This window comes from Marmota flaviventris, chromosome 17, assembly GCF_047511675.1.
Source record: "Marmota flaviventris isolate mMarFla1 chromosome 17, mMarFla1.hap1, whole genome shotgun sequence".
In the NCBI taxonomy this organism is placed as follows: Eukaryota; Metazoa; Chordata; class Mammalia; order Rodentia; family Sciuridae; genus Marmota; species Marmota flaviventris.
In genome coordinates, this window is record NC_092514.1 from 32,715,082 (window position 1) to 32,735,363 (window position 20,282).

General features: G+C 45.4%; 2 protein-coding genes across 6 annotated transcripts; one reads left to right on the plus strand and one right to left on the minus strand.

The window, feature by feature from the left end:
• The first annotated feature begins 547 nt into the window (after positions 1-547).
• On the plus strand, positions 548-13,361 carry Tlcd3a (TLC domain containing 3A). Of its 5 annotated transcripts, none has more exons than XR_011705120.1 (8): positions 548-786; positions 1,239-1,322; positions 5,286-5,481; positions 6,683-6,778; positions 7,275-8,014; positions 9,160-9,287; positions 9,957-10,162; positions 11,161-13,361. XR_011705120.1 is itself a non-coding variant. In XM_027924458.2 (5 exons), exons 1-5 carry the CDS (start codon positions 665-667, stop codon positions 7,542-7,544), a joined length of 768 nt encoding a protein of 255 aa, XP_027780259.1. In that variant the 5' UTR covers positions 548-664; the 3' UTR covers positions 7,545-8,903. The 5 variants fall into 5 exon arrangements, 2 of the variants coding, with proteins under 2 accessions (XP_027780259.1, XP_071459878.1); XR_011705119.1 differs by having other exon boundaries at positions 9,160-9,282; XR_011705121.1 differs by having other exon boundaries at positions 9,160-9,222.
• Positions 9,826-16,854, minus strand: Gemin4 (gem nuclear organelle associated protein 4). Its single transcript, XM_027924457.2, has 2 exons — positions 16,773-16,854; positions 9,826-13,187 (listed from the first exon to the last, which is right to left on the minus strand). Exons 1-2 carry the CDS (start codon positions 16,780-16,782, stop codon positions 10,015-10,017), a joined length of 3,183 nt encoding a protein of 1,060 aa, XP_027780258.2. The 5' UTR covers positions 16,783-16,854; the 3' UTR covers positions 9,826-10,014.
• Positions 16,855-20,282: the final 3,428 nt, after the last annotated feature.

Consider the following 20,282-nt stretch of genomic DNA (forward strand, 5'->3'; position numbering starts at 1 on the left):
TTGCCCCAAAGAGAGTTGCCCACCTCACTGTTGGCATCGGGCAGTGCGCCTGCCGAGGGCTCGCCCCGCCTTGATGGTAGGGGGTCTGGCCCGGGCGCTCGTTCCTGCCTAGCTTTTTCTGCCCTCACCCACCCACCCACCCACCCGCTTTTGCCTGGGTCTGGGGAAGAGAGGAGGTCCGCGGGGGAGGGGGAGGCGTCCGCAGTGACGGAACAGAAGCCCTACAGCCTCGGCGCTTCCCGCCACTGATCAGCCTGGCGGACACTCGCGCGTTGCTTGTCCAGAGCGCAGGTCCGCGTACTTGGAACCCTTTCGGCCACGCGCACAGCGGCTCGGGTGGGGACAGCTGCTCGCCGCCGCCGCCCACCGCCGGCCGGCCGGGGGAACCCGGGGAACCCTCCCGGCCCAGGGGCGGCGGCGGCGAGACCCCGCCCCGCCCGCGGGCTCGCGCCTATCGCGGCCGCCTCGCTGGTCACGCGGAGAGCCGCGCTGCGGGCTGGGGGCCAGCGCCCGGCGGCTGCCGGAGTCGCGGCGGGCCAAGGCGGGGGCGGAGGGTGGAGGTTAGAAATAGGGACGGGCGGGCCGCGCCAGTCGTCGAGCCGCGCGGAGCCAACCTGAGCCACGCCAAACGGTGCCGAGCTAGGCGGCAGGACCCGAAGCACCCATGCTGCTGACGCTGGCCTGGGGCTCCCTCTTCTTCCCTGGGCTTTTCGCGCTCTGCACCTGGGCGCTGCGCCGCTCGCGGCTGGAATGGACCGACACCGACTACGTGACGATCAGCGCCAGGTACGCGGTGCGTCCGGGCGGCCAGGCCAGGGCTTGGGTGCTGCCCTCCCCACGCGGCCGCGCGCGGCTGCTTGGCTCCCGGGCCCGGCGGCGATCGTCCCTGCGCTAGGCTAAGGGCGGAAAAGGGGGGCGACAGGAAGCGAGTGGGCTCCCTCCCTCACTTCCCTGCTCCTGCCCCTCCGTGTTGCGCTTGCCAGAGTTTCCCGAAGACCCTTTGCGTGAAGAGAGAGGGGACAAGGGCGGAGGACTGCCCACGCGAGTCAGGAGGGAATGTGTGTGCATCTTTCGGAGCCTGCTGCTCACATCTGCCAGTGCTTTGGGGGTCGCAGGGCCCAGCGGCCGCCTTACCATTTTCCTCCGCCCAGGAAAAAGTTGAAGAGTTTGGCTTTATGCTGTCCACAGTACTGGATGGAGCGTGCTTTCTTTCATTTTTCTTCTCTGTCCCACTTTAGGTTGGTTTCTTCAGTGCAGGCTGTGCTGGCCACGGGGTCAGGGATCATCATCATCCGCTCCTGTAGCGACGTGATCAGAGACAGGTAACATCTATTCTCCGATGAAAGAAGTACACATAACAGGGTTGGGAACTTTTTTTGCAGTTTTCAAATTGTAGTGGCTCACAGGCACCAGTTGTTTATCAAAACATGCTGTTAGGTGGATGACTGGTGGGAAATCTTGGGCACCATAATTAGTGCCTTCCCCCTCTCCTTGTTCTTTAAGCATCCCCGGTTTAGGAGAAAAGAAACTGAAGTTTAAACTAAGAAATGCTAGAGAGCAGCAGAGTCTGAGTCTGATTGGAGGTGGCATTGGAGAACAGTATGATTCAAGTTCTTTATAAGTGTGAAAATTTTTTAGAAGTAGGAGTATGACTTTTGGTGCTTTTAAATGATCTCAGTGGGTTCTTACTTTGGAGTATGCATTAGCAGAGATAAGTGCAAGTGCAGTTAATAAGGTCCCTCCTATTGACAGGGAAAAAAAATCCACCTCTCCCCCTTTCCCTGCAGATGCTGCTCTTGACTTTCCTTTGAATTTGCTAAAGGTGATGAAGAGGTTTCTGGTGTCTTCAGAATACTGACTTGTATGTCTATTAGAGTTCAATCTAGAGGCAGTTCAGGAATGTGCGTCTATGTGCAGCTTCAGTGAGAGAAATAATAAATTAAGGCCAGAATGGTCTATTTTGTTCAGTATTATTTACATCTGGGCAATGATGGCACTTTTTAAAAGGCCATTGTTTTCCACCTGTGTTTTAGAATCATTGTCACTTTCTTCCAGTTAAATTGAAAGGGCTGGGAATGTGGATGTGGCTTGGTGGTAAGGTGCTTGCCTAGCATGCGGGAAGCCCTAGGTTAGATCCCCAGAGCCCACACATGCACATGCACGCACACACAGCCAGTTAAATTGAAGAGTGATAGTCAGACGTGCAGCGAAAGTTTGACAGCCTTTCCTGATTCTTCTCTCATATTGACTATGCCAATTCCTGCTTCTCACCTGTTAAGACAGGAAATGCAAGGGGTGAGTAAGGCATCTCTGTCTCCATGACCTGCGATCTTAATTGTGTTTGCTCTTGCTATGAAGATTTTCATGATTTTCTTCCTTTGCCTCTTTTTAATCAAAACCAGTTATTGGTACTGAATTATAGATGCTAAGAGAAGATGGAGCCAAGTGACCTTCACTGCATATGCCAAAGGCTAACGGCATTTGTTGGGCTTGGTTCAGTTTTTATTTTAAATTAGCATTTTCTGATCATGCAGCAAGTTCCTTCCTGCCTGCAGTTTATCAAATCAGCTTGAAACCTGCCTCCTCTGCAAAGATTAAACTAACATAAAGGTAGCCTGTAGTTTGAGTTAACTAGTAACATGAGGAGCAGCGCAGCAAGCAAACACTGTGTGTTTCAGGAAAAGCTACTCACACATGATTAACTTATAGTTCTGAAACACCATGGTGGTTCCCTCCCCCACACCCCCATCAGAATCTGGGTAATTTAGGGGCTTAGACATATTCAGTAGCAAAAGTGAGTTTGGATTTTAGATTCTATATTTTATGTATCTTTATGCCTTAGATTGTTTGCAAAGTAGAGTGACACATTTCTATTCCCTCTATCTCTGCATGAGTGCACAATATGTGCTAAGGGCACCTAGATCTCTCTCTCTTTTCCTCCCTCCTTTTGTGGTACTGGACATTAAACCCAGAGACCCTCTACCAGTGAACCACACCTCCAGCTCTCTTTATCTTATTTGAGACAGGGTCTTGCTAAGTTGCTAAGGCTGACCTTGAGCTTGGGATCCTCTTGCTTGCCTCAGCCTCCTGAGTTGCTAGGATAAACAGGTGTGTATTACCATATCTGGCTTAAATCATCTTTTAAAAAGACCATTGAGGATTCTTAGACCACACACCCAAATATTTTTCTATTACATGCCTTCCCAATCTATACTTCATACAGAATGTCTATAGATGGGAGGGAGAATCTATCCATCCATTTCTCAAAATTGTGTACAGAGTATGGTATGAGGCCAAGAATTTCATCAGATTTCTTATAGGGCTTTAGATCCCTACATGGGCTGCCACAGCTTTAGGCAGTTTTCCTTATTGAAGCACTTATATTTGAATAGTACCTTTTATACTTAAAAATACTTTTAGGGCTGGCAGTGTAGCTTAGTAGTAGAGTGCTAGCCTAGCAAGTGTGAGGCCCTGGGTTTTTTGTTTTTTTTTTTTTTTTGTTCTAGAGATTGAACCCAAGGGCACTTAGCCACTGAGCCACATCCCCAGCCTTTTTTATTTTTTGAAGCAGGGTCTCACTGAGTTGGTTAGGGTCTCACTTAGTTGCTGAGGCTGGCCTTGAACATGCAATCCTCCTGCCTCAACTTCCTAAGCCACTGGGATTATAGTGTACACCACCACACTGGTGCGGCCCTGGGTTTGATCCTCAGTATGCAAAAAATAAAAGGACTTCCCTAGTTTTCATTTTTTAATCCTCACAGTGACTGTCAGGAAAGTTAAGACAAGGATTATTGTCTTCATTTTACAAAGAAAAGTCCCAGGCCAATTGTATTTAAGATTATAGTCTAGCTATCTTGCTAATAAATTTTCAGGGAACTCTACTGGAGAGTCACAATTTTAGATCTTCTTGAATTGGTACTGGGTGCAAAACATTAAAACTCCAGGTTCCATTCAAGGGGAAAGGCCAGTTAAATTTCAGTCAACCTTTTAGTAATTCTTGTCATCATTTTACTTCTAATTGCTTCAAGAAAGCAACTGAGACCATAAATAGGCAGAATGAGTATTTTGCCTTTTGCCCAAATGGAACCTGGCTAATTAATTCACCTGCAAATGAACTTTATTTTTCATTACTACTAATTTGCATCTACTCATAGTTTATTGATTAGTTATGCTGTGGTGTGGAGTCATTCAGGAACATTTGAAGTGCATGTGACACCCTCTGTATATTCCCAGGGTTGCAATTCAGTGGACTGACTCCTTAGGAACTCACCTAAGACTAGATTAAAAATACAGATTTGAAGCCCTAGGCATATAATTTAGAAACTCTGGGGGAGTGGGTCCCTTAATAAGCACTACAGGTGATTCTGATGGTCAGGTAGTTTGAAATTCGTTTTCTTCTACCTAACACATGGGTGTTCAATAAAAATTTGCTGAGTGAATCTAATCCTTCCCAGCATAGTATATGAATTCAATTTCAATTTTTTAAAACACAAAAATTCTGTCGAAGGTTTATTGTTTGGGAACAACATTATATTAACTGCTGAGATTTTTTTTCCCTTCTAATCTACTCTAGAAGTGCTAAAACTACCATTTTGATTTCACAAATATTGACTCAATCCTATTAGACAAACAAATGAGAACACTTATCCCAGCCCCTCTCCTTTTATTTCTGCTGTAATGTGGTCCTTGGGCTCCAAACTCATTTCTAGGCATGCTTTCTTAGCCAGTGAAACTGGGATTAGCTATAGAATTGTAAAGAAAATGGCCAGGATTGCTTCCCAGAAACTCCCTAGACTGGAGTTGCATGCAGATGACAGAGAAACTCATAGGCTTTAAGTTGGAAAACTCCCAATTGTTGAGCAACTGAGGAGTTAAACTGGAAAGATTGGATTTGTGATTTTTGAATACCTTCTAAACAGGGTTCTTGGTGGGGCTGTTGAATCATTTGTGAATTTTTGTATATTAAAGTTAGCTTTTAACACAAAATGCCAGAAATCCATTATAGATGAGTAACTAAATCAAGCAAATGATGACAGCAGTTACTTGAACACACGAGGCTGAAAGAATTCCTACTTTTTGCTTTTGACACTCATGAATTTGCCCTGTAATTTAGAGAAAGTTGTCCACTCTCATTTATCAGTTTCAACATCTTCATTGTAGTGTTTAGAGTAATAACCTGATTAAGTACAAAGCTGAAGGGAACATGTTTAGGAAGAGATTGGGTCTGAGTCTTCCTAATTGACATCCATAATTATTTCACAGACCATCCATATGCTTTCTTTCAGGCACTGGCTTGCCCGAGAATATGTCTGGTTTTTGATTCCATACATGGTCTATGACTCCTACGCCATGTACCTCTGTGAGTGGTACCGAACCAGAGACCTTGGACACTCCACCACTATTCGAAACTTCCTGAGTCAAAACCGCCTCATGATCACACACCATGCAGTCATTTTGTTTGTCCTTGTGCCAGTCGCACAGGTATGGCCTTAGAGGAGAGCAGCTGTGGTCGCTCATTTTCTCCTGTTGAACTGGGTATCTTGACTATTACTGGGTATTTTGAAAAAAGAGAGGATTGCCCTGTTAAATCTGAAGTGTTTGTGATCTTCCTTACCAACAGAGTCTTTTAGGAGTCTTCCAGCTTTCTGGATTCCTTGGCATTTGTCAAAGGTTCTGTTTTTAGTTAAATACAGTGTAAAAATGATTTAAAATTCAAATATAAAACTAATAATAGTACCAAAGCATACTGTGTGCAGTGTTCTCATGTCACAGAAATAGACTATCAAAGCAAATGGCCTCATAATGGCTATCCAGATCCATCTTTCTATTAAAAATCTATTCAAAAAGGAACAGAAATGGGAATGCATCAAGAAATTCAAAATTTTATTCCAAAAGTGCCTACCAGGTGGCACACACTTATTTAAGAGTTTACAGCTTGCTAAATATTAGAAACTATTAGCTGTATACCATAAATGAAGAAACAAGGGCTCTGAGTTTACTTATGTCACTCAGTGGTACTGAATGACAGCAGGTATTCTACTGTTAGAATATTCTGAAAAAGAAAGCTAAATTACATTAAGTTGTTTTTTGTTTTTTTTTCTTTTTTTGGTACCAGGGATTGAACTCAGAGGTGCTTAACCACTGAGCCACATCTCAGGCCATTTTATTTTTTTGAGACAAGGTTTCACTGAGTTGCGTAGGGCCTCACTGAGTTGCTGGGTCTGGCCTTGAACTTGTGATCTTCCTGCTTCAGCCTCCTGAGTCACTGGGATTACAGGTGTGCACCATCACACCTGAGAGCATTACATTCTTTAAGGAGTCTTCTCTTAATTGCTTTGAGACCCCACCATGTAGCACATACTTTGTTGAGATGAACAGGCTCAGTACCCTTGGCACAACTAAGTTAGATACACAAAAGTAGGCTACTGAGTTCCTTCTAGGTGTCATTGACATTCAGAGAAAGATTGCATCCTATCTGAATTTGCCTCTGGATCCCAGGGATTGGGCCATCAAAGTGCTATTGCTATGGAAGCAGCAGAATATTAACTGGATCTACACCTGCCTATTTAGCATTTCTTTTCCCTTCATGGTCTCTCATTGAAAAAATAGCCCTACTTAGAATTTTCCTTCCAGTGGTTTCTTAACCTCCACTACTTATTTCCTTTTTTCCTTTCATCCACAGAGGCTCCGGGGAAACCTTGGGGACTTCTTTGTTGGCTGTATCTTCACAGCAGAACTGAGCACTCCCTTTGTGTCACTGGGCAGAATTCTGATTCAGGCATGTATGAGTGAAATGACAAAAATAGTTCAGGAGGGAACAGACTTTGCTTTTCCTTTGGGGATTGTTGGGTTTGAAGAAATCTGTTAAAGCTAAGTATAGTGGGATAGGATGTCCTTTAACAAACTTAAAGGTCAGTTGGTCATTCAGGCCTATAGAGATGAAATTGTAGATTTGACCAAAGTTTGGGACAGTTCACTATATGTTTTCCTTGGTCAGATTGTTCTAATCCTCTGTTCCCATGACCCCATTAGCTGGGTGGCTTAGGCCAAATTTAATATCACTATTGAGAAAACTATGAGGCTCTACGTGTGTATTAATACAATAGTGCTCAATAATCTTTTCTGTGTTAAAAAACTAGATGCATGTGTGGGTGTCAAGGAATTTAACAGTCTGGGTCTTGAATGGTTCATTTACCACTGGGAGACTTGGGCTAGTGGCTCCCTGAGACCTCGCCTCTTGGTTGCCCTTCATTCTGCTTCTCTTTCTTTTTCAGCTAAAGCAGCAGCACACTCTTCTGTACAAGGTGAATGGAATCTTGACGTTGGCCACCTTCTTCTGCTGTCGGATCCTTCTTTTTCCGTTCATGTACTGGTCCTATGGTGAACACCAGGGACTAAGCCTGCTCGAGGTGCCATTCAATATCCCTTTTTACTGCAACGTGGCCAATGCCTTCCTCATCGCTCCCCAGCTCTACTGGTTCTCTCTGCTGTGCAAGAAGGCAGTCCGGCTCTTTGATGGTGCCCAAGCCAAAAAGGATAGTTAATTGCTCCCACGAGTCAGGCAGTGAGGGCACCTCATCACACTAGCTGCCTCCTCGATGCAGTATTCCATGGACCAAACTGTGCCCTGGGTGGCCTCCGGCATTTGGGGATTGATAAGCAGATGGATTTGAGATTTTCTAAAAAATATTCCTATTACCTCCTCCTTCTAACCTGCCCTTTTGCAAAAGCACTTTTTTCTGGTAACAACTATTGGATCTTGTCAGACCTTCATTGGCAGCAAGGTGGCTTTAATTACAAGCCTGAGGATTCTTCCTTGGTTCTTATCTCAAGAGTTCTGGGAAGTCAACGCATGGAATGTGAAGATTGATGGACCAGGTTAATCAGTGCCTGGGCACCCACCTTTCCAACCACTCAGGGCAATATCCACAGTACTGGGCCGGCAGAAGCAAGGGATCACTTGGTTCTTGAAATAATGTATTCTTGCCGTGTTGGCCTGGGAAAATCATCGTGGGTATGTAGTTTTTTATTGTTTACTACGTAGCCCATTACTGTCCTTTCCCTCATCTCTCATCTGTGTCAACATGGAATTCTTTTGTTTACTGACTTCCAACCACAAGTTTCACTTGGCAGTGGGTAGGACGCAGGGCTGGGAATGTGAAGCACTTAAGTGGGTCTGGAGGCAGTAGAAGTCAGCAGGATGTTTATAGGCTGACTTGGTAGAAAAACCAGGCTCATACTTATGAGCTTGTTGCAAGAAGTCACAAGTACTGTTCCCCTTTTAGCATGACCCCTCATGCCCAGCTTTCGCTATATCTGTATGTATAGGATGCTTTCATAAAAACTAGAGGGGCAAAGTGAAATGATCGTCCCAGTAGCTATTTACTAGGTAATTCCATCTGACAGTCCTTTTCCTATAAAGTGGAAATGGACTTCTATACTCCAAACCAAGGAATGTCTCATCCTAGACCATAGAGTACTTTTCCCAGAGCCTCCTAAGAAGCCAGAACCTCTTTCCATTTTGAGTATACTGCCATTTAGCTCCAGAGGCTAGCGAGTAAGAGGGCAGCCAGCCTGGCCAAAGCACAAACCTGTAGATCGACCCCTTCACCCCCATTTGCAAATAGGATTCTCTGGTGCCAACACTAATCATTCCTTATCAACTGAGATGGGTTTCACTCTGCTACCATGACTTTTTTCAAGTGGTAGTAAAAATCTAGAATTTTTAGAAGTGCCTTTTCATTGTCCATGAACTTTAAAGGACTGAATACGTCTCCAATTTTGACTGTTTCAGTCTTGAATAGGTGCCATTTAAAATGTAAAATGCTATGGGTTTTTGTTTTTTACTATTTTTACTGTCAAAATATGTCATCCATATGGTGATTAAATTGCACTAATTTCCACCTTATTGTCCTTTGTGAAATATATCAATACTGATTTCCTGTAAGAACCGTTCTGTGACCTCACTTGATTGCTGTGTGCTATTGTTTCTGCAATTCATGCTCACATCACTAGCAATGTGTGCTGATGCTTTTAGCCTCCAGGAGGGCTTTGCTCATATTTTTAACATGTTGGTTTTTGGTCCTAAGAATACACTGAAGGTGCCTGAGTCAAGCCCAGTGGTGACATGTAACTTTAGGTCTTTTCTTCTCTACATAGGTGAATCTCAATGCGTTCGGAGTGGAAGCCTGATCTTTGGTCACAAAGCAAAGTTTACTCTAGGTGGGGGAAAAGAACCTGATTAAGTGCCCCCTTTTGAATGAGGGTATGGATATGCAGGAGGTGAGGTACATCTACTTTTCTCTCTCATCTCCCCAACCAGTTATTATTCTTCAATAATAACTTGTAAATCTTACATTCTAAGTTTTATGCTTCTCCACACACTGTTCCCTGATTTCATCTGTCAAAACCAGGACACCACTACTTTAGGCAGAAAGTAATTATACCCAACCTCTAAGCACATCTCTGCTGTCACCAGACCTGGCCTTAGCATAGTCCCTTCTGAGCATGCTAAATGATGGGAGTTAGGACTCTGACAGATCTCTGGGTAGAACCCATGAGTTTATGGTCAATGATTTATCCCCTTAACACTTAAGTTTTTCTTATTCAGTCCTTTCATTTTTCAAAAGTGCAGGCCTCTTAAGGACACACGTCACAGGGCCAATCAGAGGCAGAGGCAGAGGCAGGGCTAGTCTTTCCCAAGTTGCCACCCTTTCCAAGATAGCTCATGAAAAATATCAAATGTTGAAATGGCTCTTGAAAAAGGAGACTTTCAATATCTTAAAAAAAAAAAAAAAAATACACACTTAGATAAAAGAGACTAGATGAAACTCAAAAGAGAATTTTATTAGTCTGTATGTTATAAATACCTAAGAAACTATTTTCTTTACACTGTTATTGCCATATACCTTTTATCTTGTGTACAATTTCACATAACTATAGTTTGTGTTTCTCAGCTCTAGGCCCTCTAGAACTACCATGTTGTGGCCCAGCTTTTTTTCTGACCTACACAAGTCAGAAGTTGCTGATCTTCTGCAGCAGGGTCTGGCGCCGCTCCCTGGGGCTAATGTTCTCAGCAATGGATGATAAGAAGCGCTGTTCATTTACCTTTTGGAGCAAGGAGCTAACAGAGGGGTTGGTCTTGCTCAGTGTTTCATAACAGGTGAGGATTTCCAAGGCTAACACGTAGAGTGGTTCACAGACCTCTTGGTGCAGCATGGCCATGATGTGTAGAACATGACAGAACACCTGGGTATAAACAAACAGGCTTTCCTGGGTCAGGTCCTGGTCTTGTCCTTGAGCCCAAGGACCAACCGACTGTATCAACCTAACTGAGTCCAGAAGGTTGGTCAGACTGCTACAGAGGAGTTTGACCACATGGCTCCAGCCATCTATAGGAAGCCAGTTACGACAGCTCTGGCTGCAGAGAAACTGGAAAGCTCTCAGGAAGAGCACAGAGAGTTGGAGCTCTTGGGCAAAGGGCTTCAGGTTGAGCAGGGGAACAAACTGAATATATTCCAGGCTGTAAGGGACATGTAAGAGCTGTTTCTCCAATAGTCTCCTGGTCAACTGGTAAAGGTACTGCCAATCCTTGGGGCTGCACCAAGGCATGATCTGCACTAAGGCCACCAGAAAGCCCTTGCTGAACAATCTGACCTCCTCAGGATTGGCCACGTCCACCACCAGAAGAGAGAGCATCTGCTCAGAGACACTGCTGGAAATGTAGCAGCATTCCATCCAAGCAAGAAGCCCTGTGCCAGGCCCATACCCTGGGTGGGCCTGGGAGGTCCACTCAGCCTCAGAAAGCTTACAGATCTCAAAAAGTGTAGCTGGCACCTCACACTTGAAGTGGCCCTCAAAGAAGTTCTTCAGTCTCAGGCTTATAGTCCAGTCTAGCTGTTCCATCTTCCTGTGGAGCCAGGACAGGGACTTGATCCAGGTATCTGGGGAGAAGGTCTCAGCATTGGCTAATACAATTTCACAGAGGAGGTCTAGGATGTGGATCACCAGATCCTTCCCATCCAAAGAGAGGCACCGTTTCTCTTGGGGGAATTGCCAATATTTGCTGAAGCTATCTAGAAGCTGGCACAAGCTGAAGATGAGGGGGAATGGGGAACAGGTCTGGAGCCAATATTCCTCTAAGCCCATATTTGCTTCTAGGGTTTGGATGAAGATCTTCAGACTGAGGTCCACCTCTTCAACATGCAGCATCAGGAAAGGCAGGACAAATGCCTTCAGCACCTCATCTGGCTCAAGAAGAGCAGCAACTGGAATCCCCTGGGGCTTCACAGGACTCATCAGGCAGCTCAGGAATTCCAAAAATTGCTTTTCTTCCTTGGGTGTAGAGAACTTTGTCCAGACAGTTTCTCTGAGGCAGGATACCAAAAAAGTGGTGGGTGAATTAGGACCTTGCTCTTCTGTGAACCTAAGGGCAGGGAAGGCAGTGAGAATCTGTGCTAGGAACCTGTGGGTGCCAAGGTTGATCACAGCCATGCTGCACATCTTTTTCACTGTGACTTCTGGGTACAATATTACCAGGCGGGCCACAGAGGCAACAGCTTTAGCCAAGCCCTGTTCAGAGGCACTCTGTGTGAGCTGGTTAAATGTTGTATTTAGGTCTTCCTGAAAACCTTCCAAATAAGCCGACAATCTTTCAGAGAGTCCTTTTCGCCCCCAGCAATGCAGGACACCTGAGAGGACTTTATTTTTGTCTGGTAGAGAGAGGTCTGCATAGCATTCCAGGATCAAGATGATCACCTGTTTGATCTGAGACTGGGGGATGACTCTCTCGGTCATGCTGACTTCCATCACTGTTTCCAACAGCCTTAAAACTAAGTCTGGCTCTTGGAAGAGAGCCCTGTTGTTTACCAGGCAGGCTACCCACTCATCTGAGAAGGCCCACTTCTTCTCAGAAGCAAAAATATAGCACATTTCCATGTGTCGGTCCATCTTCTGCTCAATAATGGCCATGGCAATAGAGGCAGTAATGTCCTCATCCTTGAACCCTTTTTTGTTCAGTACCCTGCTGGTTTTCCTCAGGAAATCCTTGACACACTCTGCCAGCTCAGAGACCACCTGCCTCTCCTCCTTAGACAAGCTAGTGGTATCCAGGTAGAGCTTCAAATTCTGGCTGAAGGAAGTCAGACTTTCACATAGCCGGAAGCTATCGTAATTTGTCCCCTGGCTGCTGTTGAGCATGACCTGTAGCTCCTCTCCCCACTCCTGCAGCAGACTGTGCATGAACTCAAACCCCACAAAACTGGTTTCGCTGGGGAGTTTGGCCAGTGAGGTCAGGCTAACATCCCGCTCGGCCTCCTTTACTTTCTCTGCCAGAGCCTGTTGGTGATATGGGTTCTGAGTGTCTGAATTCCACACAGAGATCACTGTGGCCAGTTTGTCCAGATACATGACTGCAGACACTTCCTGAGGGTCATCTTCCATCAGTGCAAACACAGTCAGCATGTCAGCTAAATTGGCTAATGCATAACACTTCATCCCAAGGGACAGGATTCTGTCTTGAATTTGCTTCAGTCCATTAAGTAACATGGCCAATAGGGGCATGGTTGGACACACATCTGGGTCTGACTTAAACCTCTTTGGAGGATGAGAGAACTCATCTGAAGAAGGTAAGTACTTATGGGCCATTGTCCTAAACTGGGAGAGGAGGGGGTCCTGCTTATTGTCCTTGTGTTTCATCAATTCCCACCAGACATCGAGGAAGAAGGACACATCCCTGGAAGAAGTATCAATAGTCATGTGCTCCAAAAAGCGCTCTAGTTCTGTGCGACAGATGGTGGTGGGCAGGGCCATCAGAAGTTGGATGAAGAGCCCAGAAGCTTCTAAGGACTTGAGCAGCTCAAAAAGGACTGTGTGATTAATAGTAGGAATCATGTTACCCACTGAGAAGAACACATCTTCCTGCCACCGAATTTCAGTGTCAGAAGGGCTAACAGGACAGGGCTGAAGGACCTTGGCCCAGATGATCATCAGAGCTTTCTTCTTCCAGGCAAAAGGCTGAGAATGTGCTGAGGCAGAAGAGATTTCCCTCAAGGCCTCCACAATGGGTTGTCCAACATGTTCCCAGTCAGACTTTGTCATTTCTGCCAATGCTTTGGGGTGAAAAAGCTGCTCAGCCAGCAAGAAGCCCCCATGCAGGATAGTCATTTCTTCGCAGATATTCAAGGGTCCTGCACAGAAGGACAAAAAATAAGAATGTAAAGTTGGGCTGGGGATGTGGCTCAAGCGGTAGCGCGCTCGCCTGGCATGTGTGCGGCCCGGGTTCGATCCTCAGCACCACATACAAACAAAGATGTTGTGTCCGCCAAATACTAAAAAATAAATATTAAATTCTCTCTCTCTCTCTCTCCCTCTCTCTTTAAAAAAAAAAAGAATGTAAAGTTTTCAAAATAGTAAGCAGAGCTTAGAGGCAGCACTTATTAGGCTGGCTGTCATTATCAAGGTTAGAAGGGATAAGGACTTTCAGTGACCTTGGTGGAAGAGGAAGAAAAAGGAATGGTTGTAAAAGCCACTGCAGTCATTAGGGCTTAGTTGAGGAATAAAAAAATGACTTCCAAGCTGTCTACACTGGGAACTATAAGGATGATGGATACTATAGCAAATAAGGAACAGAGAATGAGAGAACAGGTTTAGAGGGAAGACAAGGTCAGACTTGGTTACTTGGAGTCTTAACATGGAACATAAAGGAAGAGAAGTCTTCCAGCAATGGCAATGCAAGGTTGAAGCTCAAGGTGAGTCCGAAAGGTATCTGCCCAGAAGGGCTAACGAAAACCAAAATAAATGAGATCCCTCAGGAAAAGCATGAAAAGGAAAAGTTGGACTACTGAGGCCAGACCCTCCCACAAAAGGCAGGCCTACAGATTTGGGGAGAAGGGTCTAGAAAAAGAGACAGCGCTGAACTACAGGGGCCACAAAATGTGTATTATAGGATGTGACAACTTCTCAGTGATGATTCAGACTAAGAAGGCCACAAAGCCTCTGGCACAAAAACAATCAGACAAGCCCGACCTTTCCTCTTTTTTTCTCACAGCCTTGCCAAGAGGTTTCAAACATTCTCCTCCCTTTTAGAGAAACAGTTCACCCGGAAGCTTTTTCCAGTCAGAGGACAAGTTACTCATGGCCCTAAGAACTTCTGTGGCAGAAACTGATGGGTAGATGGAAGGGTCAAATACTAGTTTGGACATTCAAATGCGATGTGGCCTAAGAGTTAACTTCTTTGATTTTCCCCTGTACAACCCAGTATTCATGATATAATTGAGGATCAAATGAAAATGTACAAGTTGAGTCCTGGACATTGGGTTGGTGCTATTTTCTCCTGATCCTTTCTCTGAAGCATGGGAGAAGGTTAGGGTTAAATAAAATACAGTAAAAATCAGGCTATTGGGAGCCTGAATAACATGCCCTAAATGTTGGTCTCCTTTGGCCGGGTGCAGTAATCCCAGTGGCTCAGGAGGCTGAGGCAGGAGGACTCAAGTTCAAAACCAGCCTCAGCAAAAGTGAGGCATAAGTAACTCAGTGAGACTCTTTCTCTAAATAAAATACAAAATAGGGCTGCGGATGTGGCCTTGTGTCAAGTGCCCCTGAGTTCAATCCCCAATATACCCCCCCAAAAAATGTTGGGTCTCCCCAAAACCCTTCTGTTGTTGGTAGGACCAGAATCTTTTCTCCATTCTTTGCCTTCCCCAACTCAAAAACATGAAAGAACACCAGACACAGTGGCACACACCTATAATCCCAGAGACTCTGGAGGCTGAGGCAGGAACATTGAAAGTTCAAGATCAGCCTCAGCAACTTACTGAGACCCTGTCTCAAAATAGAGAAGATGGGGTGTATCTCAGAAACCCTGGTTTAATCTCCAGTACAAAAAAAAAAAACAAAAAAACATGGAAGGATATAGGTCTTTATTAAGTGTATTTCCTTTGGCCTAAAAACTAAATCAGAGTGCAAACACAGCTCACTAGTGCTCTCAACTCCTCTTCCCTTTCCCAGGGCCCAGAGATGCTATTTTTTCCTCAGTCTCTAATGCTCCCAGTAGCACATCTTCCCCATTTTCACAGTTTAGGAGTCAGCATTAAAAATACTGACTCTAGGGGGCTGGGGTTGTGGCTCAGGGGTGGAGCACTCACCTAGCACATGCGAGGCCCTGGTTCGATTCTCAGCACCACATAAAAATAAAGATATTGTGTCCAACCAAAAAATAAATATTAAAAAAAAAAAATACTGACTCTAGGGGCTGGGGTTGTGGCTCAGTGGTAGAGCACTTGCCTAGCATGTGTAAGGTACTGGGTTTGATTCTCAGCACCGCATATAAATAAATAAAATAAAGGTCCATTAACAACTAAAAATAAAATTTAAAAAATACCGATTCCAGAAAAGGCTACCTTGCCCTACCAACAATTTACGGAAGCACAAAAGCCAAGGATCAGCACTCCTATGCAACTCACTTGTGAAGTCAATCCATTCTGGCTCCTAGTGGGGAGTCAGACTTCTAAAGGTGTCTCAGAGTTATGGCCCTTCTTTCTGGCTCAGGTTGCTCCTTCAGAACCCCAAAATACATTCCCTCATAACTGTAAATTAAATTTTACTGCACTATCAATACAGTTGAGCAGATGCTTGGGCCCCAACACCTGCCTTCCAGACACTAACTCTTGGGAGCAGTTAATAGCTGGGAAAACAAGTACTTTATTACTAATAGGTGACTGGTACTTGTGAATGTCCACTTCTTATGTTTACTAAGTGTTTGTTTACTCTGGCAGGCACTGTGCTAGTGGTACATGTGTAAGATCTTTAAATCTTCAAAACATCCTTTTGAGGATTACTATTCCTATTTTAGAGATGGGATCATTGAGGCTCAGACAAAATTTGCTCAGGATGTCACAACCACAGTAGTGGGGCTGAGACAGAAATCACCACAGTTGCACTGCTCCAAACTCTTCCAGCTGTCATTCCACCACTGAAAAGCTGGCTGAGGACAGGGTCCACATTTCTCCACAGCTGACTATGAATGGCACATATTGGGGGTACCTCACATTCTGCCCCTCTCCCGCAGAATACCCTCTTTATCTTCTTAAGAATATAACCGGCGGGGAGGGGAGGTTTGGCAAGGAGCCAAATGATTATCTATGTGCTCTGCAAACTCACCACTTTTTCCAGGCCTTGTCTATGAAGACTATCAATTGCTCACAGGTTCAAAAAGTGCCACCTCAGCGGATGTAACCCCTCCCCACAACTGTTAGCGCTGCTGTGCACAAAGCACGGTACCCAACACTATATACACGTGGTCGCAATGAAAATTCCCCCAAACTCTAGGAAGACAGAGTCTTCATCCCCGCTTTAACGAAGAGGAGACCTGGGGTGGGGGCACTTGCTTAAGAACTTAGTCCACGTTCAGTAAATCAGACTATAAGAACATCCATGATTCCCGGGGCCAGGTCACCGGCGTTTTCCAAAGCACGTGCACTAACCCCGTCTGTTTTCAGGGGATCCAGCTTCACAGCCGCTCGGGTTTTTCCCATGATAAGAGGGCCAGAACAGAAAAGAGGAGGGCCGCGGAGCCCCAGCTAAAGCTCGGCCTCCCGACCCCAGGTCTCCAAGGACACCTCCTGGCCCTCAAATCCTTCCCCAGCCTGAGGTTTTCTTGGTCCGGGCCCGAGTGGGAGTGCGCGGTGGGAAGGGTGTGCAAGGACACCCCCTCCCTAGGGGAGCATTGAGGGGCGCCGCCGAGGCTGGCCGGGACAGGGGAGCCGGGAACCCACCTAAGTCCATGGCGGCGACACCGGTGGCAGCAAAGGCCGCCCCTCCCCCTCCGAAGGAGCGAGTTCCGCGCCGACGCGACGGCACAATGGGCGGAGCCACAGGCCCCGCCCACGGCCTCAGTTCCACTCCTGCGCCGACCGCCTGCTGTTCCCCGCGCACGCGCGCTCCTCACCAACCAGCTCGCGGCGCCGAGGCTGTCAAGCGCACAGCTCCCCCTCTCGGCCCCAGGCCTCTCCCCAGCCAACAGGCCAGTACCATCTGCACAGTCCCCTGGCCCAGTCCTGTTTCCTGTGTGCAGGTGGTCTATTAGTTCCTGGCCCGGCATTCACCCTAAGCCAGGAACCCCGGGTAGCTCCGACACACAGTTCATTCACACTGAATGCCCTTCCTGGGCTGCCCACCAACCAGCACACTCAGGTCACAGAGGCTTTCTCCTCGCGGTGGGTCCCAGGGTCTCATACTCTGAGCCTCACAGACAAAAACCCAATCGCCTTCAATGTTCTTCATACCATACTGCTCCTCAGGACAGCAGCACCACTGCTTAATTTTCCGGGATTATAGACATCCCCCCACCTCGCCCTCTGGTCCTAAAGATGGAACACAGGAGCTCTCTACCACTGACCTACATCCCCAGCCCTTTTTATTTTGAGTAATTCTTCCTAATTTGTCCAGACTGGCCTTGAACATGCAATCCTCCTGCCTGGGCCTCAGGATTACAGGCAAGTGCCACCACATTTGGCTCACAGAGGCCTTTGAAACTTTGATGGGTAGTCCTCCCCAGAAAATGCACTGTGGGGCAGATCCAATCCGGTGGACTCCTAGTTTGCAGTCTGTACTTCATAAAAAACACAAATGTCCTCTGTTCTTCCCACATTGTCTCCTTTTCCCCCTCTTCCCAAGATCTAATCATCAGCCTCATGTGTTTACAACTTTCCACCCTCCAGCTTTTAGCACCAGATATCATCTAGAAGGACAGAAGCACCCAGCTTCAGGTACTCTAATATGCAAGTGGAGTTTGAGTCCGCCTGTGCTGCGATCAAGCAGCTGAAACGCCCTGTGAGCGACCAGGATAAACTGCTGATATACAGCTACTACAAACAGGCCACTCAGGGTGACTGCAACATTGCTGCCCCTCCTGACTCAGATGCAAAAGCTAAAGCAAAGTGGGAGGCATGGAACCAGAACAAAGGGATGTCCAAGATGGATGCCATGAGGATCTATATTGACAAAGTGGAAGAGCTGAAGAAAAATGAGGCTGGTTAAGGACACTTGAACAGACAAAAGGAAAATAGCATAACTCCTCTGGTAAGGAATCGGCTTCTTAAAAGACCCTGATGGCTGAAATGTCCTGAAAGGGGGTACCTAGGTTAGCTGAGACATCAATAAATTACTGAAACTGCAAGAGAGTGAGTGACTGCTTTAGGAAAAGAGAAACTCAGTGACTGTGACAGCCCTGGGGAGGTATCCAAATGTATGAAAGACATCCCTCCTCTAGGTAAATTCAAAGTGGCTTTCTCTGTAGTTTTCAATGCCATTCCCAGTCTTCCTATTCCCACAGCATATGTAGATATTTGGCAGTAGAGAGGATGGAAGAGGATGGAGAATCATGTTGTGAAAATGTCCAAGGTTGGGTTGGAGGTAAGTGACCATTCTCCACTGACTTGGTCTCTGAGGGGGCTGGGGCCCCACCCTGTATCTTTTCAGGGAATGCCAACTCACCGATAACCTAACACTAGGGAGGAGAAAGGGACTCTGTCTTCCAGAAAGCGAAAGTCAAGTCCAAGCCCTTAGGGGAAGTCAATGTTTTGAGAGAAGTCAAACTTTTGGAGACACAGTGAAGTAACTGATGTATCACAACACAGCATCTCAGAAACAATGGAACAGATGGTTTCAAAATTCCAGTCTCTGAAAGACTCTTCTAAGGTGTTAGCAATCAAAATTTTCTTGGGACTACGCAGTAGCAAACCTTGGTTCCTGCTTGGGAACCTGTGTAGGACAGTATGTATAAGTATTTATATGTGGGATTTGTTGTAAGCACTCAATATACCCCTTGACCCATGCAAGTGTCAAAGTGTCCAGCCCCAGTGTCTACTCCTTATAAAAAACCATAGAGGCATCAATGCTAACATGTTCCAGTGGCTAGGATATGAAATGCTGAGTTCTTAAAGACATTTCAGAGAAATAGGTCTGCTGTGGCATGGCATTTCCCAGTACTTTTCCTTAAAAACTATTGTTGGGGGGCTAGGGATGTAGCTTAATGGAAGACCACTTGCCTCACAAGTACAAAGCTCTGGGTTCCATGGTGAAGGGGACAAAAACCCCACAATAACCAAAAAGACATTTTCACAGACAATGATATCAGGTCAGCTCCCTGAGGGACCATTTAACAATAGAAGTAACAACCATAAAGACTTAAGAGGACAAAGAAAACCAAGTCTCACCAGTTCTCTTTAAGATATTCTGTTCATATATTTACAAGTTGCTAGGTACATTACTTAAGAATAAAGTATATCCAGAACAGCCCAATGACTAAATAACTATTTTAACTATGAAGTGGGCAAGAACCACACTGTAGAATAGAATGCTACTCTCTCTTCTTTCAAGGATATTATGAACACATTTTGATGCCTTGAGGACCATGATTCATGTTAAATATGAACAATAGACAAATAATAATATATCTTGCTCCAAAATATGGGGTAGTTTGGCAGTTACAGGTATGCCATCCTATTTTGTAAATTACTATAGAACCTGAAAAGCTAAAAAGGTGCCATAATTAGGACTACAGGAAGCAACTGAAAGGAAGATTAAGTTTAAAAAGAAAAGATGAAACACAGTATATGTTTCATAGTATACAGTGTGCTAAATTTTGTGGAGGAAAGGGAGAAAATAAGAATATATTTGTATTTGCTTAAATGGTTACCTATAGGGCTGGGATTGTGGCTCAGTGACAGAGCGCTTGCCTAACATATATGAGCCGCTTGGTTTGATCCTCAGCACCACATAAAAATAAATAAATAAAGGTATTGTGTCCATTTACAACTAAAAAAAAAAATGGTTATCTATAGGAAGCAGGAGAAATGGGATTGATAGGCAGAGGTAGGAGCAGGATTTGTTGTAGATCTTTTTATATTGTTTTGATATTTGAACCATGTGACTCTGTTACCTTATAAAGAGGTCTGAGGCAGCCTAGAGTGATGGCTCATGCCTGTAGTCCCAGAGGCTTGGGAGGCTGAGGAAGGAAGATCACAGCCAGCCTCAGCAACTTAGGCTCTAAGCAACTTAGCAGAACCCTGTCTCAAAATAAAAAGTGAAAAAGGGCTGGCAATGTGGCTCAGTGATTAAGCACCCTTGGGTTCAATCCCTTGTATTAAAAATAACAAACAAACAAACAGTCTGAGGCATAGGTACTTATTGATCATTAAGGCTCGAGTACATTTCCTATTGATTTCCCATATGGTATGCTTGTGAATTCTTAGACCAAACAGGGAATTTTTTTTTTTTTAATT